Below are 24,791 nucleotides of genomic sequence, written 5' to 3' on the forward strand. Positions count from 1 at the left end.
ACTCTATTAGAGTCCAGTTAGGCCTAATGTGTGAGCTGAATGAGTCAGCCAGGTCTGTTTGGCATGGGGTAGCCAGAATGACATGGGAACATGGTGAGTTTAAAAAAAACATGACTGAGCAATGTCTAATAAAAACTGATGGAATATATTAAGTTTTGACTGTTGAGTTGTACAGTCAGGAAAAGGTACTATCCATTCTGTGGAATGTGGGAAATTTGTGTACAAAATATATGCTCCTTGTCTTTTTGAAGAAGAATGTGTAAAATCACTATGAGCAAACTCTATAGGATTTTTAGATGTAATTTTAGCTCAAACCCATTGAGTATCTTCAAAAACTCTTAAAAGCTGATGTACTGAGTAGTGATTATCTACAGATCCCATGGAACATGCTAATGCAATCTGCCAGTGGTCATCAATTTAAATCAACCAAGCTGAATATTATCTTCTGGCAGTAATTTCTGTAAGCTCCATACTAGGAAGATGTTTATTTTTTATTTTATTAAATTTTCTATTCCTTTTACATACCAACCACAGATTCCTCCTCTCCTCCCTCCTCCCGCCCCACAGCCTCCCACCCCCCACCCCCGCAAACACTCACCTCCCCTTCCCATCTCCTCCAATGCATAGTCTCCCATGGGAAGTCAGCAGAGCCTGGTACATTCAGCTGGGGCAGGTCTAAGCCCCTCCTCCCTGCACCAAGGCTGCAAAAAGTGTCCCATCATAGGCACTGGGCTCCACAAAGCCCACTCGTGCACCAGGGATGGATCCTGATCGCACTGCCTGGGAGCCCACCAGATAGTTCAAGCTAAACAACTATCCCGCATATCCAGAGGGCCTAGTCCAGTAACATGGGGGCTCCACAGATATTGGTCCACAGTTCATGTGTTTTAACTAGTTTGGCTGTCCATCTCTATACATTTTCCCACCATGATCTCAATGTCCCTTGCTCATAGAATCTCTCTTGTCTCTCATCGATTGGACTCCCGGAGCTCGGCCTGGCCCTCAGCTGTGGATCTTTGCATTGCTCCCACCAGTCACTGGGTGAAGGCTCATTAGGGTCCTCAGCTATTGGTCCACAGTTCATGCATTTCCACTAGCTTGGTTGATTATCTCTGTACTTTTTCCCATCATGACCTCGATGTCCCTTGCTTATAAAAACTGTCCTTCCTATTATCATTAAGTCTATCACTTCTTGGAATAAGGAGATGCAGGCACTTGTGGAGAATCATACCTCACATAAATTTCTATAATACTATTACCTTCTGGACATAATACTTTAGCAGGAGAAAAACACTCACTTTCCAACATGGAAGTACTGAGGCATTTCAAAACCTTCAGAGAATTCAGGGGTGTTAAAGGAATTTCCTTGAGTCCCAGGAGAGATTCCTGGAATGGGAAACCTGACTTCTGGAGAGTTATGAGGAAAGTTGATTAGCAAGGAGGCAATGTAAGTTCCCCATGACATGGAGTGCAAAAGGAAGAGGTTCCTTTCCTTCTAGAAGCCCTTCATTGTCACATTCTCTCAATCTGGCTGTTAAACAACCAGGTCGTGCAGACTGGAGAGGAAACATTTTGACCTTTTATGTTTACCTCTTCCCATCATGCTGGAAATGAATGTGTTAGGTAACAAAGTGCAGATTTTTTTTAAAGCCAGATGGTCATATCTGCTTTTGAGATTTATGAAACCATGGTCTTTTACTCAAGTAGAAATGAAGCAGAGGTTAAAATTGTTAGTGGTCTCTAATGATAAAACTGAAAGGAATACACAGATATTTGTGGACAAAAATGGAGACCATGGCATTGACAAGTGATAAAATGAATGACAGTGTAACATTCCCTTTTTATGAAAAATAACACGTCTCAAAATGTCCTTAAAGTCTCAAGAAGGGAGTAAGTACTGACTCCAGGAACCAGAGGACACTCTAGAGAACTCTGGTCACAGAAACACTTCAACTGTTGCTTCTGACTCTGCTTCCACTTCCACATCTGTTGCTGTTGCTCCTGCTTCTGCTGTGTCTGCTTCTCGTGCTTCTGCTTCCTCTCCAGAGGCTACAGCCTCTTCTACAGCTGCTTCTGCTGCATGCCTTTACAGTTGTTGTTACTGCTACTGTAGCACAAGGTAAATGAACCCACTCTACAAAGACACAGTGGGCATACTCACAGTTGGGATTCGGTTATTAAGGAGAAAGGAGAAAAGGATAAGTAAGACCGTGACATATGTTGAAAATAGATAACCATTTTTGACTTACAAAACAAATTATCTTTTTGGGCTAACATTCATGATGAACATATTTTATTGTGATGGGTTTATACTCAAGGTCATAGTCAGGCATTTCTCAGTATCACAATCATTTATACAGTTGGATCACATTTCCACTTAGATGGAAAGCAGTGTTATATAAACACAGTCATCAGAGATGGCAAGTGTGAGGAAAGCCCATTGCCTTGTCCTGTGGTTAGATGAATTTATCCACACAGAAGTCAGACTGCTTTTCTTCCCCAAGAACCCACTTGCCTCCAGTTCCACTCACAGTACCTGCCAGTGTCTATAGATCTGGCTCCTGTTTCGTCTCCGAATTGGACTTGGATTTTTCTGTCCCTGTCCCTGCAGGCAAGTGACACTGAACACTCCAGCATCTTCCTATCCTTGAATCTTTTTTGTCTGGCTTTTGTTTTCTTTTTTAAGTCTTTTTCTAAACATGTTTTTAAAAATTCATTTTACATGCCAACCACAGATCTCTGTCTCATGCCTCCTTCTGCTTCTCCCCCAGAAGCCTATCATCAGGAACAAACTCCCAGCAAGAACCCCTTGTGAAGTAATGGCCCAGAAGTTCAGGAAGTTACATGACAACTTGTGAAAATCTTATAATGGTTGGTGAGGCTCAGTTCCCTCCACAAAACGGTCATAGGCCATGGAGGCCAGGAATAAGCCCTCAGAACCTGCCATGGTCAGAAAGAAAAAGGATTGCACTCCACAGCCCAGTAAGGTAATGCTTTTCTGGCCAGAGAGGAAGTTGAATGCCATCTTGGGAATAGTGGTAGAAATATGCATCAGGTCCATGAGAGAGAGCTGACTGATCAGAAAGTACATGGTGGTGTGGAGCCTGGGATCCACAGGAATGAGGTGGATCATTGCTGAGTTGCCAAGCAAGGCCACAGAGAATATGGAGATGATGAGCAGCAAAAGCAGTAGGTCTGTGTGATTTTGTGAGAACAATCGTAATAAAATGAAACCACTTGAGCTCTGATTCCATTTCTCCATGAAAATGTATTGCATTCTCTTTCTTCAAAATGGACCTGAAAGTAAAATGTACTTATCATATAAAGTAGAACAGGAGAATAAAGAGGAACTGACTGGGAATGAATAGTTGCACTGAATTGTCCTTCTGTTGAATTTATTTTGAAATCTGAGCTGAATGTTTCTTCCCCCTTGCCTGTGGCCAAGTTCTCAGTTCAGAGATACCTGTATGATTTTTTTTATATTTTTAGTAAATATTTTTATTTTATAATTAATAATTTCACATATCAGCCACAGATACCCCTATCCTCCCTCCTCCCCCTCCCCCGCCCCCATCCTCCTCCCAATCCACCCCCCATTCCTACTCCTCCAAATCAAGGGGATTCAGCCCAGCCTGGTAGATTCAGTTGAGGCAGGTCCAGTCCCCTCCTCCCTGCACCAAGGCTGAGCAAAGTGTCTCAGCATAGGTTCTAGGTTCCAAAAAACCAGATCATGCACCAAGGACAGTTCCCAGTCCCACTGCCTGGGGGCCTCCTAAACAGTTCAAGCTCATCAACTGTCTCACGTATCCTGGTCCAGTTCCATGGAGGATCCTCAGCTATTGCCTCACAGTTCATGTGTTTCCACTAGTTTGGCTATTTGTCCCTGTGATTTTTCCATCAGGGTCTCGATATCTCTTGCTCATATAACCCCCCCTCTCTCTCTCAACTGTTGGGACTCCTGGAGCTTCACCTGGCACTTGGCTGTGGATCTCTGCATCTGCTTCCACCAATCACTGGATGAGAGTTCTCTCAAGACAGTTAGGGTGTTGATGGCCAAAAACTCTGACAATCTTTTAAAGCCCTCATAATGACAAGTTTCCATGCAAAAAGGAAGTGCCAACTTCGTAGTTATCAATATTTCCTCTTCTGTCAGTATTTATGATAACATTAACTCCAGATAAGTAGAACAAAAAAAAACACCCCACAAAAGTCATTTATTTGTTACTAGCATAATAAGTATAAATAGTAAATGTAGTAAAAGATATTGTAGAAATGGGAAATCTCTTGTCAAGGAGTTCCTGCTCTCATGATAAACAACTCCATGACAACAATTCAAGATAGATCATGGAAGAGACTTCATTTCCTCCAACAAGACAATATATGAAGTTATTGCTGTGTGTGGTAAGGGAGAGCTGTGGTGGTCAAGCACAAGCCTAACAGAGAATCCTGCCTAATCTGTACAGTGGTCTGGGAATAGTGATAGTTAGAGCTGTGCCAATTTCAACCAGTGAGTAGGCTGACATTTGGGACAAATAGAGTTTAAACCTCACCCACTATAGGCAGCCAAGAAATTAAGGAGATGACCTTTGCATCTTATACTCAAAATAAATCATTCTAAACATCATTTTACTGTTGCTGCTCTATATTATACATTATCATAAGTTTTTAAATAAGATTTTGCTCATTAAGGCCCACCTGGCTACCATCCCCAACAGGGTCCCTTCTGTATTCTCCACCTTCTCCTCCTCTTCCAATCTTCCTCCCTTTTCAGTCATCTTGGCTATGCCTAGAATCCCAAGATGTACCTGTTGAACACCACTAGAACTCTGGTGACCCAGGCCCATAGACTCCAGCCCATTGCCCCTGTTGTCTGGGGGCTATGAGTACCCTAAGAAGTCACCCATTTCAGCCCACAGCACCAAGGTCTCTGATAGCCCTGGTACCATTCCCCAGAGCTGGGCAAGGTGAGGCAGGTTGGTCAGACAGTATAGTGACACAGCACCAGGAACTGCTAGGCATTTGGCCTCAGACCCTGGCCCAGGTCATGACCAAGGTGAGGGCCATGCTTCAAGGCAGTGGGAGCTCTGAGCCCAGGCAAGTGGCAACAGCTTGATAAGGAGGCTGGGGACACCAAAGAGTAGCTGCTGCTCCAGGTGCACCCTCCTAAGAGGCAGGATAAATTCCAGGACTTGCTCACTTCACTGAAGCAGATATAGCCTCAACTACTATCCATTCTCTTCCTGAAGGGCGTCTTCAAACTGTCACAGCACACTGAGGGCCTGGGTGAGGAGTAGGTTTTTGGGGCTCCCCTGGACTGCCACCCACCTCTTCTCTCTGCAGCTCACTCAGTGTGTCTAGGATCTGGTAGTGGCCACTACTCTACCTGAGTGTCCAGGGTGACACCTTCTCTCTTAGCCCACAGGGGAAGGGACCAGTGACTAGACATGAATTTGTGCCAACTGCCTCTGTTCTGAGTCTCTCAGGGAACAATAACAGGATAACAATAGCAGAAGCCATTCCTTCCCTGTCCTGGTTGTCCTCAGTGGGACATGATGTCCAGTGTCATAAGGAGATGGTAGAACACCTTGGAAAGATGTGGGCCATCCTCTTTTCAAACTCCTCACCAGAAGTTGAAATCAGTAAGAAGAGATTCTACACTAGGAATACAAAGCCTAAGTTTTGATCCTGCCTGTCCATTTCAGTATCACAAGTGTCTTTCTCTCTGTGTTTTTTTCCTTCTTGCTTCCTGGAGCTCAGTATCCTTTCTGGTCCAGATTACCTGTGAATTATGCACAATGCCATACCCATTTTGCCTTAGGAAGTAATGGCCCAGTTTAGGAAGTTACATGGTAGCATGTAAAAATTCTGTAATGGTTAGTGAGGCTCAGTTCCCTCCCTGAGGGCTGAATTCCCACTGGAGGAGAGCTGGTGACTGATTCCTGTGAGTGCTGTCCTTTGGAACCCTGTGTTCTTGATGTGGAAGTGACTGATTCATAAGTGGATATTTAATGAGCGGTTCTGCTGGGAGTTTGTTCCTGATGATAGACTTGTCCTGACTGAGCTGAGAGTGGAAGGCATAGAGCAGAGGAAGGAGGAGAGCTCGAATTCATGGTGTGTACCCTTGCAGAAACTTTACCTTATCACATCAAAATGCCATTATTTGTATATTCTCTACCTATTTTTTATATTCTAACAAAATAGTAAACTATGGCTGCTGTGGTTAAATTGTTCAAGAAGGATTTCTTTCCAAGACTTTGAATTATCATGTGTTGCATATTTAATACATGCAACATTTCAAAGAGCATGTGAGTGAATCTTCTGTGGGTCCTGCCCTTGTTAAGTGTGAATTAATCCACATAACAAAACCAATAACCATAAGCTGGTAAAAGAAAGAGAATAAAGGGAGCTGGAAAAAAGAATAAAAGGCAAAAACAAAATCCTTTAGCAGTTTGTGGGGTATAGTTTAAGAAGACCAGTTTCTGTGACCATTAAAATTCCCAATGATGAAGGACATTATTTTACAAGTTGTTCCTGGTTGCAGCACCTATCTCTATGGTCCATCTCCACCCTTCTTTCTCTAGGTGGAAGAAATTCATATACAAAGAGGCTAAAATAGCAACCACATAACAGAGCATTCCATGAGTGTGCCTGCTGTCTCCTCCTTGAACTTCTGGCTTTTGCACTCTGTTCCTCAGACCTGCACTCTGTCCCTTTAACTATTGTTATTGCAGTTCCTGATCTGAGACCTTAGCCTCCTTCTATTTCCCTTTGAAGTTGCTCAGAAGGGGCTATCACATGTTCAAGAAGGAGAAGGACAAAATCAAAATGACTTTTCCCTTATAAGTAGTTCTATTAATTTCTGAAGAAGGAAGTTTGTCAAAGATCTGTTTCCAGAAATCTTGCTGAAGAAGCACAGAATTAGAGGGCAACCAAGAGTTCTTCACAGGGATGTGTGTGCATCAGCCCTGGGGTTAATCTCTGGCCTAAGGTAATTAGTGGACACACTGCCACTCATTACTAACACTCCGCATACCTGTCAGTTGAGGTACTTCCCTGACCTGACCTTTAAGGAGCTTCTCCAGACCTCCAAAGAAGGACATAGAATAAGGTTGAGATTCATCTCTAGGACTGTGATTTCAGATCCATTCCCCCATATCCCCAAATTTTAATAGTCAGGAGAAGCCCATAGAACAATACATTACATTGAAGTTAATGTATTATTTTATAGATGAAAAGAATTTAGGCCAATCAGTGGTGGCACATGTCTTTAATCCCAACACTCAGGAGGCAGGGGCAGGCTGATCTCTGTGAGTTTGAGGCCAGCCTGGTCTCCAAAGCGAGTTCTAGGAAAGGCACAAAGCTACACAAAGAAACTCTGTCTCAAAAAGAAATTTAGAACAGCACTTGAGAGGGCAAGACACTACCCAGAGCTATTGGTTGACAAGGTGATGGTGTTTGAGTCAATGGGTGTCTCTTTATAAATCTGTGATAGGGAAACACATGTTGGTTTCGCGGGGGGGGGGGGGGGGGGGGGGGGGGGCGGGAACAGGATCTCCTGCTCTTGGACAGATATGCTGCTGTTGAGCATGTCATGAATTACTTTCACATCTCACTGACTTGTGCAAACCCCTGTGTCACAGGGTATTTTCTTAGCATCTTCTTTACATTAATTTCCCTAGCACAGCAGGGCAAGAATTGATTTTAGCCCACAGGTCCAGGTAATAGTCCATTTTGGGGGATATCAAGGCAGGAACTCAGTCACATCACATCCACAGTCAAGAGCAGAGAGATACAAATGCAGCCATGCTGCCTGCTTGCCTCTGCATATGCTTTAGCTTCTTCACTGTTACACTGTTTAGGTCCCAGCAATTAAGTGGTTCTGCATACTTTAGGGTGAGACCTCCATCTGATTAACAGTCTATAAATCTCCAACAGATGTGCTCAAAGTCAACTTAATCTAAACAATTCCTCATTGAGGCTCTCTCTTCCCAGGTGACTTTAGTTTGTGTAAATATAAGAGTAATTAAAAATTAACACTCACACTTCCCCAGCATCATTGTTATGCTTCATGGTTTTAGGTAACATGAAAGAAAAAATTTAAATGAGCTAGCAACATTGATCAACCTCAGTAGACATTTCAGCCATTTGGTGCCTTCCTACAAACCAAATAACTCTGATTTCTATTTCTCTTGCTTGTTTTGTAGCCATTTTCTGTAAATCCCTAGTTATTTACCCAGCTAGTCAAGAGACCTGATACTAACAGAACTAAAGATTACACCACAGTGCTTTCCAGGTAAAAATAATTTGACCTGTTACTAAGTCTTGTGGAAGAAAGACATCAAATGAAAAATCACTGTTCCTGGTTATAGACCAGCAACTGTAGATATGCAGGGTCTTCAGGGTATTCCTGACCCCTCCAGACTGTCAGAGCTTTCCCAGATCCTATTGATGTGGTGTTGTCCCCTGTATAGACAAAGATGATAGTGCTGGCCAGAGGAGCAGGGTTATTATGCCAGTGGGTCAGAACAAGGGAAAATGTGCAAGGAGTCAAGTCCCTGCTGAGCAGAATGTCAGCTACTGTTTTCTCATGTCCAGAAAGGAAGAGTTAAGGCACCTTCTATCAGGAAAAGTTTTCTTACTTTTTTTTCTTAAAATCTCAATGATGGAATGTTTACCCTATGTCTGCTGAAATAAATTAGCCTCAGTGAGAGCTCTTCAAAATCCTTTGATATAAGCCTCCCAAAGTAAGGTCTAGTATAGTGTTCATGACTGTGAGTAGTAGTCAGATTTAATAAAGTAGTTCACTCTACCAGTCATGGTCCATTGCTTGGGTATTGATCATTTCATCTATCTCTTGATTGGTATCTGCTAATATTTTGCTGTAATAGTATTTTTACAGATCACAGAGGTCATATTTGACACCTCTCTTTATTTCCCAGTAACCATTCCTGGGATTGGTTATAAAAGCTTACAAACGAACCTTAGCTTGGCAAAACAACATCATACTGCCTCCAATCATAGGTGTGCCTCTTATCCTTCTTATCAAAATATATCTTTCATTGAGAAGGTGAGTGTTAACATGTAATGTAGTCAAGAAATAAAACATCATTTTTTTAAATTTTTTATTTAATTTAATTTTATTTTATTTTACAATACCATTCAGTTCTACATATCAGCCACAGGTTCCCCTATTCTCCCCCCTCCCACTCCTCCCGTTACCCCTATCCCACCCCCCATTCCCACCTCCTCCAGGGCAAATCCTCCCCCGAGGACTAGGATCAACCTGGTAGACTCAGTCCAGGCAGGTTCAGTCCCCTCCTCCCAGACTGAGCCAAGTGTCCCTGCATAAGCTCCAGGTTTCAAATAGCCAACTCATGCAATGAGCACAGGACTCGGTCCCACTGCCTAGTTGCCTCCCAAACTGATCAAGCCAATCACCTGTCTCACCTATTCAGAGGGCCTGATCCAGCTAGGGGCCCCTCGGCCTTTGGTTCATAGTTCATGTGTTTCCATTCATTTGGCTATTTTTTCAATAATTGAGTAAAACCGAAATTTATTATAAGCCACAGACCTCCATGCTATATATATAGCCTCCATGGTTCTATGGGTTGTGATCTGATTGTTCTTTATTTTATATCTAGAATCCACTTATGAGTGAGTACATACCATGACTGTCTTTCTGGGTTTGGGTTACCTCACTCAGGATGATTTTTTTCTAGTTCCATCCATTTGCCTGCAAATTTCATGCTTTCATTGTTTTTCTCTGCTGAGTAGTATTCCATTGTGTATATGTACCACATTTTTTTCATCTATTCCTCCATTGACGGGCATCTAGGTTGTTTCCAGGTTCTGGCTATTACAAATAGTGCTGCTATGTGTGGTGGTATTGTGTTCCCCAAAATATTGTGTACCTTAATAAACTTACCTGGGGTCAGAGAACAGACAAGCCACTAGTTAGTCAGTGATAGCACACGCCTTTAATCCTAGCATTCCAGAGATAGAAATCCCTCTGGATCTCTGTGAGTTCAAGGCCACATTGGAAATAGCCAAGCATGGTGACACACACCTTTAATCCCAGAAAGCCAGCCTTTAATCCCAGGGAGTGGTGGTAGAAAGTAGAAAGATATACAAGGCGTGAGGACCAGAAACTAGAGGATTTAGGCTGGGTAAGCATTCAGGCTTTGGAGCAACACAGTTCAGCTGAGATTCATTCTGGATGAGGACTCAGAGGCCTCCAGTCTGAGGAAACAAGACCAGCTGAGGAACTGGCGAGGTGAGATAGCTGTGGCTTGTTCTGTCTCTCTGATCTACCAGCATTGACCCCAATAACTCGCCTCAAGTTTGATTTTATTAATAAGAACTTTTAAGATTCATGCTACAGCTATGAACATAGCTGATCATGTATCTTTATGGTATGAATCAGCATTCCTTGGGTATATGCCCAAGAGTGGGATGGCTGGGTCCTGAGGTAGTTCGATTCCTAATTTTCTGAGAAACCGCCATACTGATTTTCACAGTGGTTGTACAAGTTTACATTCCCACCAACAGTGGAGGAGTGTTCCCTTTGCTCCACATCCTCTCCAACATTGACTGTCATTGGTGTTTTTGATCATAGCCATTCTGACAGGTGTAAGGTGGTATCTCAGAGTCGTTTTGATTTGCATTTCTCTGATGATTAAGGATGTTGAACATTTCTTTAAATGTCTTTCAGCCATTTGTGATTCTTGTTTTGTGAATTCTCTGTTTAGCTCTTTAGCCCATTTTTTAATTGGACTGTTCAGTATTTTGATGTCTAGTTTCTTGAGTTCTTTATATACTGTGGAGATCAATCCTCTGTCAGATGTGGGGTTGGTGAAGATCTTTTCCCAATCTGTTGGCTGTCTTTTTGTCTTATTGACTGTGTCTTTTGCCCTGCAAAAGCTTCTCAATTTCGAGAGGTCCCATTTATTAATTGTTGTGCTCAGGGTCTGTGCTGTTGGTGTTTTATTTAGGAAATGGTCTCTGGTGCCAATGAGTTCAAGAGTGCTTCCTACTTTCTTTTCTATTAAGTTTAGTATAACTGGATTTATGTTCAGGTCTTTGATCCACTTGGACTTGAGTTTTGTGCATGGTGACAGATATGGTTCTGTTTGTAATCTTTTACATATTGATATCCAGTTATGCCAGCACCATTTGTTGAAGATACTTTCTTTTTTCCATTGTATAGTTTTGGCTCCTTTGTCAAAAACCAGGTGTTCATATGTTCATGGATTAATGTCAGGGTCTTCAATTCGATTCCATTGGTCCATATATCGGTTTTTATACCAGTACCAAGCTGTTTTTATTACTATAGCTCTATAGTAGAGTTTGAGGTCAGGGATGGTGATGCCTCCAAAGGTTGCTTTATCATATAGGATTCTTTTAGCTATCCTGGGTCTTTTGTTTTTCCATATGAAGTGGAGTATTTTTCTTTCCAAGTCTGTGAAGAATTGCGTTGGGATTTTGATGGGGATTGCATTGAATCTGTAGATTTCTTTTGGTAAAATTGCCATTTTTACTATGTTAATCCTACCTATCCATGAGCATGGGAGATCCTTCCATTTCCTGATATCTTCTTTAATTTCTTTTTTTAGAGATTTAAAGTTCTTATCAAAAAGGTCCTTCACTTGTTTAGTTAGTGTTATCCCAAGGTATTTTATATTATTTGTGGCTATTGTAAAGGGTGATGTTTCTCTGACTTCTTTCTCAGCCCTTTTATCATTTGTGTATAGGAGGGCTACTGATTTTTTTGAGTTGATCTTGTATCCTGCCACTTTACTGAAGGAGTTTATCAGCTGTAGGAGTTCCCTGGTAGAGTTTTTGGGGTCACTTATGTATACTATCATATCATCTGAAAATAGTGAAAGTTTGACTTCTTCCTTGCCAATTTGTATCCCTTTGATCTCCTTTCGTTGTCTTATTGCTCTAGCTAGAACTTCTAGTACTATATTGAATAAATATAGGGAGAGTGAACAGCCTTGTCTTGTTCCTGAATTTAGTGGTATCGCTTTGAGTTTCTCTGCATTTAATTTGATGTTTGCTGTTGGCTTGCTATAAATTGCTTTTATTATGTTTAGAAATGTTCCTTGTATTCCTGATCTTTCTAAGACCTTTATCATGAAGGGGTGTTGGATTTTGTCAAAGGCTTTTTCAGCATCTAAGGAGATGATCATGTGGTTTTTTTTCTTTCAGTTTGTTTATATGGTGTATTACATTGACTGATTTTCGTATGTTGAAGCATCCTTGCATCCCTGGGATGAATCCTACTTGGTCGTGATGGATAATTGTTTTGATGTATTCTTGGATTCGGTTTGCCAATATTTTGTTGAGTATGTTTGCATCGATGTTCATGAGGGAGATTGGTGTGTAGTTCTCTTTCTTTGTTGCATCTTTGTGTGGTTTGGGTATCAGGGTAACTGTAGCCTCATAAAAAGAGTTTGGTAGTGTTCCTTCTGTTTCTATTGTGTGGAACACTTTGAAGAGTATTGGTATTAGTTCTTCTTTGAAAGTCTGGTAGAATTCTGCACTGAAACCATCTGGTCCTGGGCTTTTTTTGGTTGGGAGACTTTTGATGACTGTTTCTATTTCTTTAGGGGTTATTGGTCTATTTAAATGGTTTATCTAGCCTTGATTTAATTTTGGTATGTGGTATTTATCCAGAAATTGTCCATTTCTTCCTGGTTTTCCATTTTTGTGGAGTACAGGTTTTTGAAGTATGATCTTATGATTCTCTGGATTTCCTCATTGTCTGTTGTTCTGTCTCCCTTTTCATTTCTGATTTTGTGAATTTGGGTGCTATCTCTTTGCCTTTTGGTTAATTTGGCTAGGGGTTTGTCTATCTTGTTGATTTTTTCAAAGAAACAACTCTTTGTTTCATTGATTTTTTGTATTGTTCTCTTGTTTCTATTTCGTTGATTTCAGCCCTCAATTTGATTATTTCCTGGCGTCTATTTCTCCTGGGTGAGTTCGTTTCTTTTTGTTCTAGAGCTTTCAGTTGTGCTGTTAATTCAATGGTATGGGACTGCTCCATCTTCTTTATGTGTGCATTTAGAGCTATGAATTTTCCTCTTTGCACTGCTTTCATAGTGTCCCATAAGTTTGGGTATGTTGTACTTTCATTTTCATTGAATTCTAGGAAATCTTTAATTTCTTTCTTTATTTCTTCCTTGACCCATTGATGTTTCAGGTGGGCATTATTCAGTTTCCATGAGTTTGTGGGTTTTCTATAATTTTTGTTGTTGTTGAGGTCTAACTTTAAGGCATGGTGGTCTGATAAAATGCAGGAGGTTATTCCAATTTTTTTGTATCTGTTGAGATTTGGTTTGTGTCCAAGCATGTGGTCAATTTTTGAGAAGGTTCCATGGGGTGCTGAGAAGAAGGTATATTCTTTTTTGTTAGGATGGAATGTTCTGTAGATATCTATTAAGTCCATTTGAGACATAACATCTATTAGGTCCTTTATTTCTTTGTTAAGCTTCAGTCTGGTAGAACTGTCTTTTGGTGAGAGTGGTGTGTTAAAATCTCCCACTACTAATGTGTGGGGTTTGATGTGTGTTTTAAACTTTAGTAATATTTCTTTTATGAATGTGGGTGCTTTTGTATTTGGAGCATAAATGTTTAGAATCGAGACTTCATCTTGGTGAATTTTTCCTGTGATAAATATGTAATGTCCATCCTGATTTCTTTTGATTGATTTTAGTTTGAAGTCCATTTTATTAGATATTAGGATAGCTACACCAGCTTGTTTCTTAGGTCCATTTACTTGGAAAGCCTTTTCCCAGCCCTTTACTTGGAGGTAGTGTCTGTCTTTGAAGTTAAGGTGTGTTTCTTGTATGCAGCAGATGGATGGGTCCTGTTTTCTTATCCATTCTGTTAGCCTGTGTCTTTTTATAGGTGAGTTGAGACCATTGATATTGATGAATATTAATGACCAGTGATTGTTAATTCCTGTTATTTTTTGTGGTTGTGTTGTGTTGTCCTTCTTTGGTGTATGTTGGTGTGGGATTATCTATTGCTTGATTTTTCATGGATGTGTTTAGCTTCTTTGGGTTGAATTTTCCCTTCTAGTGCTTTCTGTAGGGCTGGGTTTGTAGACAGGTATTGATTAAATCTGATTTTATCCTGGAATATTTTGTTTACTCCGCCGATGGTGATTAAGAGTTTTGCTGGGTATAATAGTCTGGGTTGGCATCCGTGGTCTCTTAGTGTCTGCATGAGATTTGTCCATGATCTTCTAGCTTTCATAGTCTCTATTGAGTAGTCTGGTGTTATTCTGATGGGTTTGCCTTTATATATTACTTGGTCTTTTTCCTTTGTGGCTCTTAATATTTTTTCTTTGTTCTGTGTGTTTAGTGTTTTGATTATTATGTGATGAGGGGACTTTTTTTTGGATCCAGCCTATTCAGTGTTCTGTAAGCTTCTTGTATCTTTATAGGTATTTCTTTCTTTAGGTTAGGAAAGTTTTCTTCTATGATTTTGTTGAATATATTTTCTTTGCCTTTGAGTTGGTATTCTTCTCCTTCTTCTATCCCTATTATTCTTAGGTTTGGTCTTTTCATGGTGTCCCAAATTTCTTGGACGTTTTGTGTTACGACTTTTTTGTCTTTAGTGTTTTCTTGGACTGATGAATCTATTTTCTCTATCGTGTCTTCAGTGTCAAAGATTCTCTGTTCCATTTATTGCAATGGGTTGGTTATGCTTGTTTCTGTAGTTCCTGTTCATTTAGTCAGGATTTCTATTTCCAGCATTCCCTCAGCATGTGTTTTCTTTATTGTCTCAAATTCATTTTTCAAATCTTGGAGTGTTTCTTTGATCTGTTTAATTGCTTTTTCTTGGCTTTCTTTGATTTCTTCCCATTTTTTGTTCGTTTTTTCTTCCATTTCTTTAAGGGAGTTTTTTACTTCCTCTTTAAGGGAATTTTTTATTTCCTCTTTAAGGGAATGTTTTATTTCTTCTTTAAGGGCCTCTATCATCTTCTTAAAGTCATTTTTAGGGTTGATTTCTTCTGTTTCTTCTGTCTTGGTATGTTCAGGTCTTGCAGGTGTAGAATCACTAGGTTCTGATGTTGCCATATAGGTCTTTATGTTGTTGCCTGTATTTTTGCACTGGCGTCTACTCATCTCTTCCTCTGCTTGGTGCAGGTGGTGTCTGTGTCTGAGAGTGCCTCTCTTGTTCTAATTTTTAGTCTTGGTTCAGTAGGAGTTCTTGGTTAAATTGGTGCTATTTGGGCTGTTTCTTCAGGGGCAGCTGATCTCTGTTGGTGAATTATATACTTATAATTCTGGTGATCTGGTTTGGTGGCTGGGCAGCGCCTCCTTCTGTGTTCCCAGGTCACATTTTGTTCATTTATCAGCTCCTCAGCTGATCTTGTTTCTTCAGACTTCAAACTGTAGGGATCTGAATCCTCTCCCGGATGGGTTTCAGCTGAGCGGGGTAGTCTCACCAACACCTCCAAGTTGTTGGGTTTTGCAAGATCAGCAGCTGGGCCCTGGGTTGTCCTCAGACAGAGTGTTCAGATTCATTCTGGTTCTGTCCCATGGAGATAGCTTCTTCCCCGGGTGTTGGGGTTAGAGGCATCCCTGTTCCAAGCTTTTGATTAAGAGTTTGTTTTCACTAGCTCTTCAGAGGGTAATAGCTCTGTTTATGGTCTTTATTGTGACTGTGTTTCGGCTGTCACCTGCTGTGCCTGCCTGCCTCCACTCTGGGCCTGCCTGCCCCTGCAGGGTCAGTCTACCTCTGCCTGCTGCCTCCCGGGCCTGTGTACCTCTGTGGGCCGCCGAAGGGCCTGTATGTCTCTGCGGGCCACCGCCGGGCCTATATGTCTCAGCCGGCTGCCGCCGAGCCTATATGTCCCTGCTGGCCACCGCTGGGCCTGTATGTCTCTGCCGGCTGCCGCCATGGACCTACCTGCCTCTGCTTGTTCCTGCTGCCAGGCCCGTCTACCTCTGTGGGCCGCCCCCAGGCCTGTATGTCCCTGTCGGCCAACGCCGCTGGGCCTCAACAACATCATTCTTGATTCAGTAATTTAAGTGTTCTTGTTTTCACCCCAAAATCTCAGTGATCAGAAAGCATCTTGATGTCTCTTGCTCAAGTTAAAGATAAGATTACTCTCCATTCCACATTTATGAGTTTGTTGTCTACATTCAGTTGTTTTATTATTAGGTGGTCTCAGGGATGCTATCCTGGTGAGATCGAAAGCCATCTAGGACTTCATGAATTTCCCAGAAAAATATAAACATATCCTTGCCTCAAGATTAGATTACCAGGCCCTCTTCTTTGATTAGTTTGTTTATCTTATGATTTAACATTTTCTTTAGTCTGTGTATACTTTAAGGCAAAATGCTTTAAGGGAAGCAGAAAACAATTATACTTTAAAGTGGAAAAAATTAATGGTTAACTTGGCTAAATGTAGTATTGTGTGTAGTTTTACATAAGTTCAGAGATATTGCCCTTTTATTTATGAAACTTGCCAATTTAATTATTAGACAACATTTTACAACAGCTGGATCTTATGGATAGTAAGGGATTTTAGTAACATGGTTAATATTCCATAAAGTGTAAAATTCTTGAAGGTGTTGGCTAGTATAAGCAGAACCATTACCACTTTTAAGTTGTAACAGGAGTCCTAGCATGGACACCCATAAAGAGCTATTTGACAAAGTCAAGTTTTAGATAAGACACAATTGTATTTTTGTGGAAGTGCCAATGCCCCGTGCTAAACACGGGTTGTACTCTGCAACTGATTAGACAGAGAGAGGCTTCATGCGTGCCTGTAGTGAGGCAATTCTGAGTATAGACATCTAGATACTGACAGCTGAGAAAGAATAATTTTTGATGAAAACCACCAAATACTCTAACTTCTATTGGTTGCATTTTTGTTTAACACATTTTTTGGCCGCCAAGGGAATTAGAGCTATATGAAATTATTTTGGCATTGTTGGCCATTATATTTTATATTATTTAGTAGAAATATTTTTAAAACCCTTTTTAAAAATTCACTTATTTTTAAACCCAGCTAAACTTGTTTACGTTGTTTTAAGTTCTTATGATGTACAAAAATATAAATTTAAAAGAATTAAGTTTTAGTAATCACAAATACAAGAAATATGGGTGATGTTCTTGCTTTTAATTTCTGAAAGACATACAATGAACATGTCTCCATTGTTTATGTTAAAGATAAGACCAAATTTCTTTTGCTAGCACTGTACACATTGGATGCGTTCATTACTGGACCAGGCATAAGCAGGGAAAGCTCCTACAGTCTCAGTAACAGACAGCTCATGGCACCAAGCCTTTGGTTAAGCCTCCTGCCAGCAACCTGAGTCAAGGCTGCTTCTAGCTCTTCTCCTGAGCAAGCTCTTTGTTCTGTGTTCTCTGTAGCAAATGATCGAGCAGTTCACTATTACTGTCAGGTTTTAATATGATTGAATTTATTTTTTGTTTATTTACCTGATTGCATGGCAAGTTCCCTGAAATAAAGGAATAGTGAGAAGTTATACTGAAACACATCATGTGGTTTATTTCTCTCAGTGTGAATGAAGTCTGTCAGCAAGGTAAATGGTCTGTGTAAACAAACTTCATTCATTTTTAATCATTGCTTTTGGCCTAACCTTGAAAATATGAACAGCATTCTAACTGAAGCTTTTCCCTATAAAATGAAATAGATTTGTAATTAGTATGACTACAAGCATAGTTTTAGAACACTTTAAAGAATTTTATTATTTACGAGGTGATCATCATTAACTTGTATGACCTAATTGTGTTTAACAGTTTACAAGGAGTTGGAAGCTTTTGTTAATGATTAGGATTTTAAAATTTTACCCCCATTGAATTTGAGTTTTAAAAATTTGGATTGAAGATTTAACTTAAGATACTTTAGCCTCAAATATAAAACTTAATAAATACAGTCCATAGAATTAAACTTTATTTTATTTTTTTATTCTATAATACCATTATAGAATATCAGTTTGTATGACTCAGGTTATGCAAACAGCAAAAGTTTAACAAAGTTGGGAAAGACAAAGAGGCTAGATATATTATTTTCAAGTGCATTCTGCTAGCCTAAATAGACCTAAGGTATTTAAGAGCCTTATTTATCAAATATACCAAATTTATCAATCACATATTTGATTCTTATTTAAATTTTCCAGAATCCTGGTGTTGAACAGTTTGCAAATACATAAGTGGTTAGACATACATCTTTTGAGTCAGGTTCTTCTATCCTGAGTAGACCTATATTTCCTTAGGGATATCTCATGATATAAATTCCACCTTTCAGCCGGGCGGTGGTGGCGCACGCCTTTAATCCCAGCACTCGGGAGGCAGAGCCAGGCGGATCTCTGTGAGTTTGAGGCCAGCCTGGGCTACCAAGTGAGTTCCAGGAAAGGCGCAAAGCTACACAGAGAAACCCTGTCTCGAAAAACCAAAAAAAAAAAAAAAATTCCACCTTTCTCCAAAATATTTTGAGGAACAGTGATTGCCCATTTAGTCTATACAGGAGATACAATAATAACCAAAGGGGACAGTTGGAATAATAACTTTTATACATGCTGCCTATATATAGATTTTAAAAGTGATAACCTTTTGTTACAAGTTTTCAGCTAATTTTTGTTATGCATTTTACAAATTTTAACCAAGCCCCAGGAATTTACAAATGCAAAGTTAAAGAAATTACATCATAAGATATTATTTTTTGAGAGTAGGGGGCAAAGGAATTTGGAGATAAAATGTGTTAGAGTACAAAATAGATAGAGCTTAGAGATTTTCATCTCTTCATTATACTTTTTTAAAATTTAAAACACTTTTGTAACAATTCTTTTCTATCAGTGTCAGCCAGTTTCCATTTTTAGTATAACTCTATCCTTCATGTGCAAATATATGCATGAAGTGAGTTAAAAGTAACCTATTACTGAGCAATGTCTAATGGAATATAATAAGTTTTGACTGTTGAGCTGTACAGTCAGGGGAAGGTACTAGCCATTTTGAGGAATGTGAAGAATTTCTGTATAAAATATATATATGGTCCTTGTCTTTTTGAAGAACAATCTGCAAAATCACTAAGAGCAAACTCTACAGGATTTTTTAGATGTAATTTTGGGTCATACCCATTGAGCATTTTCAGAAACTCTAAAAAGGTGATGTACTGAGTAGTGATTATCTATAGATCCCATGTAACATGCTAATGCAATCTGCCAGTGCTCATCAATTTAAATCAAATAAGCTGCATATTATCTACTGGCAGTAATTTCTGTAGGCTCCATACCAGGAAGTTGTTTAAAAAGTGTCCTTTCCATTATCATTAAGTTTATCATTTCTTGATAATAAGGAGATGCAATACTTGTGGAGAATCATACCTCACAGAAATGTCTATAATACTGTTACCTTCTGGACATACACTTTAATAGGAGATGAATGCTCACTTTCTTTCCCACATGGAAGTACTGAGGCATTTCCAAACAATCAGAGAGCAATCTCTGGCTATGGAAGAAAAGGGTACTGAAGCATATCATATCTATTGAGTCCCAGGAAAGATTCCTGGAATGGGAAACCTGACTTCTGGAGAGTTATGAGGAAATCTGGTTAGCAGGGAGGCAATGTCAGTTCCTCATGACATCAGGGGTGTCTCATGCCTGGACATTCTATTGTATCCTGGAGACTTCAGAATGTTATCTGATGTCACCTGTGTTGTAGCAACACCAACTGCCCTTGGACAGTTGGTTCAGTGCCCTTACAGTTCAGCCATGAACATGTTGGGAAGACTCAGAAGTCTATTGGGCAGAGAGAAAGGAGAAGGAAAAGAGACCAGAGGGAGGCAGACACAAGCTGGCCTTCAGCCTCAATGTAAAACAACAAGAAAGAAATGGTCCAGAAGATGGTACAGTAAGTTGTGGGCAGGAAATTGGCATCTTCCTGAAGGACATGGGCTTGAGCTGAATCTTCCAGTAATGGGACACAGGAGGTAGGAGTCTCTGGGAACCAACTGGACTTCCCTGCTTGTCATGGCTCCTGAAATTCAAGGATTCCAGAAGAGTAATTTGTCTGTCCCAGAAATCAGGAGCGAGTAAGGCCAAAGCTGTTGTGCTGGGATCTCTTGCCTTTCAATCCTACAGGAGGGTAGGGGTTGAGAGGGGACAAAAATCCAGCATTAGGGTAGGAAGTTCAAGTGAACTTTGCCCAGCAAAAAGCAGATCATCAATGTATTTCACTCTCAGTGGCTTCATTTGTTTACTGCCCACCAGCTCTGTGCATCCTCCATTGTCACTGAGGAGTCTTGGTGAGGATGGTGACCATGTTCTGCCCTGTGTGGCTTCTCCATTTTTGCCATGTGCTTAGAGTGACCTGTCAGGATATTTTTGCATCTTTAATGACCTGAGTGCTTGTAGACTGTGTCAATTTTATCTTGCATTTGAAAGCTACAGACTAGTGAACCCTGAAGCCAAGTTGAATGCGGAGTCCAGAGCTGTTAATAAACCTGAGGAGGCTCTCTCCTTAGTTACCTGAAGCATGTGTTAAAGGAGCAGAGGAAACCAGCTGGCTGAGACACCTCTCTCCCGTCACAGTGGGGGCATCTTAGTACAGGGCAAAATTCTTTGGGGTGTCTCAAACACCTTCTCAGGGCTCACGGTGACCTGCTCTCTATGTCTTGTCACAATGCATGTTCACTTGTGTTCATTCATCTACCCACAGGGGCCTCCAAGGAGCCACCACCCACACCAACCAGTCTCACAAAGAAGCAAGTGAAGCAGAAAGTGAAGAGCCTGACCACTCAGCTCCAGGTGATGACTGCCCAACGGAATGATCTGAGAGACCGCCTCATATTAGTAACCGAAGGATCCTTGGACAACAGGTATTTACTGTTTCAAAATCCATGGTGACTGTCTTGGTTTCACAATTTCATCCTTAGTTTATTTTGTCTAAGAAATGGGCTTCTGGGAGGTTGGGTGTCCCTTTGCCCAACACCATTTCTCTAAATGCTTCCTGGAAGCAAACCTGGGCAGGATGAGATGGGGACATAGACGGTTCTGCTTCCTCCAAATGAAAACCATAGCCTATGACCTGAATCACATGACTCAGGGATCAAGGCAGTAGTGTGTGAGTTCCCAGCATGCATTTGGAGAGATCCTGTAAAGTGGTGGCTAGTGTGAGAATGCTGTGATTTTTTTTTACTTGCCTGGAAAGACATTCTGTGCTGGATGCTTCTAGTAGCAGCTGGAGGGTTTTTGTACCACATCCTAATATGTGGCAGCAAGGCCTGGTACTGATGTCTGCTGCTCTTGGTCCTCTCTAAGATGACACAATGGCATTCATTAATTTGTCATCTCAATGAGTGCATTTTATCACCTTTCCCTCTCTCAGTTTCTCTCTGACTCTCTCTCTCTCTCTCTCTCTCTCTGACTCTCTCTCTCTCTCTCTCTCTCTCTCTCTCTCTCTCTCTCTCTCTCTGACTCTCTCTCTCTCTCTCTCTCTCTCCCTCCCTCCCTCCCTCCCTCCCTCCCTTCCATCTTTCTGTATCTATGTGTTTGTGTGTTTGTGCATATGTGTCCCTCCTCACCCTACAATCAACTGTCTATGGTTGAGCATGAAGTGTTGCTTGTCTCAGTATCTAGGTGTTGTCTACATCTTATACTGGGAGCACCATTTTGAGCAGCATAGCCCTTTGCCAGTGTGTTCACCTTGGTGTCAACAGGGAATGCTCTGGAGGAATTTGTGAAGCTGTCATAATATTGAGTCCCATCCTCAGAAGTATTCATGATGTGATTTTAGCCTCCATGTCAATATAGGCACCCTGGAATGAGAATCTCTTATTTGAAGACAGCAGCAACATCACAGTTTCTGGTGGGCCCAGACCTGTGATAGACTCGTGGGAACTCCATACCAAGCTGTGCAGGACTCCTGAGGGAGTTCATTCAGTCCCAGCTTCATCCCTCTTAACACCCTGCCTCTGCTGGCCTTGGACCAGAAGAGCAAGTGTAATAAGCAGCCAGAGGTCCCAGTACATAGGAGCCAGGCTGTGGCATCTCATTAAATCCAGTAATATAGAACACACACTGAATTCATGTGATCCTTGAGGCCTGTATTCATAGAATTCTTTGCTTCTGAGTCCAGGCCCTACCACAGGCCAAATCCTTTCTATGAAAAGCTCAAGATGGAACATCAGCAGGTCATGTCAGACCTGCAGAATTTCGAGAATGAGAATTGGGAGGCCTCACAGAAGCTCAGTGAGCTGACCAAAGAGAAAGTCTTCCTTTGGTAAGTGCTTATCTTGGCAGGGACCCCAACTGTTGTACAATAGCCAACTCCAATTTTCTTTGTCTCTGAACTGCAGGGTCTGTAGATCTACTTCTGGTTTTTCTGCTTCTTAGCCAGCAGCATTAGCAAGCAGCCTTTGGACTTATGCCCCTTTACTCAGTTTTGCTAAGGTTTAAAGAGACTATTAGCTCTTCCAAGCACCATATTGTCATTCAGTAGCCTCCAGATCAGTGGTTATTAACCTTCCTAATGCTGTGATTCTTTAATACATTGCTACATTGTTTTGATGACCCCAAACCATAAAATTATTTTGAGGCATTGTCTTAAGTTTATTTTGCTACTGTTAATAATTTTAATGTAAATGTCTACATAGGACATCTAATATGTGTCCCTTGTGAAAGGCTCCTTAGATCCCAAAGGGCTCACAACCCACATACTGAGAACCACTGGTTAGAAGAGCAATTGGCATCACAAGAAGGTTGTTAGGCAGGGGCTGACTGCTATGGGATCTATGCACCCTTTAGGTCTCCTACTTCCCCAAGTGTACCTGCACATTACCTGCTGGTGTTTCCTCATGATAGTGGACTGATTAGGACAGGTGGAGTACTCCTCTAGCTTATGGAAGTGCATGAATTTCTGTTATTTGGGGGGGGTTCAGAAATAGTTTGATTCTAGCAGGAAATAACTGTTCTCTGCTTTTGGCCTTGAGTGCCACTGTCATTGCTGTTGAAGGTTCTTGTTTACATCTTCCTGTGAACCTAGGATAGGGCTGGGTTGTTGAGGCATAGTGATGTGGGTGACCAGAGTTGGCTGACATGGTCTTACTATTTGGAGTGTGTTTCTAGTGATCTGCAGAGCCGGCTCCTGATGGAGCAGAGACAGCTCAAAAAGAAATTGGATATGCTGAGGCAAGAGAAGGAGAACTTACTGGAGGATTGGGTCCTGCTGAAGCACCACTCCGATGACTTGCAAGTGCTCAGTAAGGGTCAAGAGGAGACCAGTGACCTCCAGAACCAGCAACAGCAGATAGGACAGGCAGCTGGGTCACAGTAGGTCAGCACCATTTACTTATGTAACCTTACCAAGTCTACACATCCAGACGCCTGTGCTCTATCTCATCACTTTCCTCCTCCATCCACCCATCCATCCACCCACTTCATGACATAAAATTGTTCATTCTGTGTCTGTGCATTAGTATTTCTGAGAAGTAAGTGTCCTCTGAGAATCTTGGTCATTGGCATGCAATCCCTAATACTCTTCTTGAACCTGTAGTCAATGGGGAGAAACAGGTCAATCACTAATCACACAGCTACAAGTCATTATGATGGGAGGATTGCTATACACAGACTTCAGTTCAAGAGTAAATATTTTTCTAACCATCTCCACTATTTCAAGAGTATCCTCCCCTAGTCCATTTTAGTTCCCAGGAATGGAAAGCTGAGTTTTGGGACTTTTCTTAAAGGCTGGTGTGCTTATTCTAAAGATAACTGCTCCTCTATCACTTTGTTGTTTTCGTCTCATCCCATTCTCTGTCTCTCTCTGTCTCTCCGTGGTGTGTGTGTGTGTGTGTGTGTGTGTGTGTTTGTGTGTTTGTGTGTGTGTAATGGAGGTATGTGGGAGTGCAGTGCATATTTCATGTGGATGACAGCTAGAGGAGATGACTGGGTTTCTCTCTTTGTCAGTCTCTGTCTTATGAACTTGAAGCAGGCTTTCTCATGTCCCCAGGAGCTTGAAATTTCATGAGATTGACTGACCAGGAAGCTCTTGGGATTCTTTGTGTATGCTTGCACTTGTGTGAGAATGTATTGTCTATACTATACTCAACCCTCCACTAAGGACACAATCTTGTAATGAACAGGAGCAGCAAAGAATGGAAGAGAGACTCCAGAGCTTGCTGAAGCAGAGGGAGCTGGTCACACAGCAGAAACACCTGGCAATAAAGCTGCAGCATCATTTGACTGTCTCCCAGATGAGGTAGGAACCCAGGCTGAAGTTGGGGTATGGAGCCAATTGAGTCCCCTGTACCAGGGCTCTCTGTCCTTTGTGGGCTTTTGCTTATCAGCAAGACTCCCTTCTCCGAGCATGGGTAGACCAACTCAGAACTCAGAGAATTATGCTGGTCCCGTCAACAAGAACTTCTGTCCAGCAAACATTATGTTTGATGCTCCCTGGGTCTGTAGACTTGTGTCCCATCCCTCCCTTCTGATCTCTCTGGTATGTTCTCGGCAGGCTTTCCTTGAACACAGAGCTCTGCCTGCTTATGCCTACCAAGTGATGGAATTTAAAGGTGTGCCTCACCATATCTGACTGAAACTACATTTTCATTCAGGATTAGCACCTGTAAGATGAGATTCACACCCTTGTCACTATTTGATGTAACAATGGCTGTCTTCACTGTTTGACCATTTCCCATGTAAAATGTACTGGGGATATAATATGTTTACTCATTGGCAGGATGAAGCCAGGTAGATGTCTCTGCTGAGGATTGTTCAGAACCTTCACCGAGTGTTGTATAACAGACTCCT

At 41.3% G+C, this 24,791-nt stretch overlaps 1 protein-coding gene across 6 annotated transcripts in view; it reads left to right on the forward strand.

Annotated features, from left to right (window-relative positions):
• Window positions 1–24,791, forward strand: part of LOC107401192 (disks large homolog 5-like) — a 241,980-nt gene that overhangs the window by 214,536 nt on the left and 2,653 nt on the right. For 2 of the 6 annotated variants that reach the window (XM_076544333.1, XM_076544331.1), the window contains 5 exons: window positions 2,772–2,987; window positions 20,704–20,863; window positions 22,123–22,266; window positions 23,112–23,319; window positions 24,125–24,240. In XM_076544333.1, the coding sequence (XP_076400448.1) occupies window positions 20,796–20,863; window positions 22,123–22,266; window positions 23,112–23,319 (420 nt within the window). In that variant the 5' untranslated portion in view covers window positions 2,772–2,987; window positions 20,704–20,795 and the 3' untranslated portion in view covers window positions 24,125–24,240. Of the gene's footprint in view, window positions 1–1,062; window positions 2,120–2,771; window positions 2,988–7,717; window positions 8,294–19,342; window positions 19,897–20,703; window positions 20,864–22,122; window positions 22,267–23,111; window positions 23,320–24,124; window positions 24,241–24,791 lie in introns of those variants that run through there. The other 4 variants (XM_076544329.1, XM_076544328.1, XM_076544330.1 and 1 more) reach the window with 3 other exon arrangements.

Source organism: Peromyscus maniculatus, chromosome 9 (assembly GCF_049852395.1).
Source record: "Peromyscus maniculatus bairdii isolate BWxNUB_F1_BW_parent chromosome 9, HU_Pman_BW_mat_3.1, whole genome shotgun sequence".
NCBI lineage: Eukaryota > Metazoa > Chordata > Mammalia > Rodentia > Cricetidae > Peromyscus > Peromyscus maniculatus.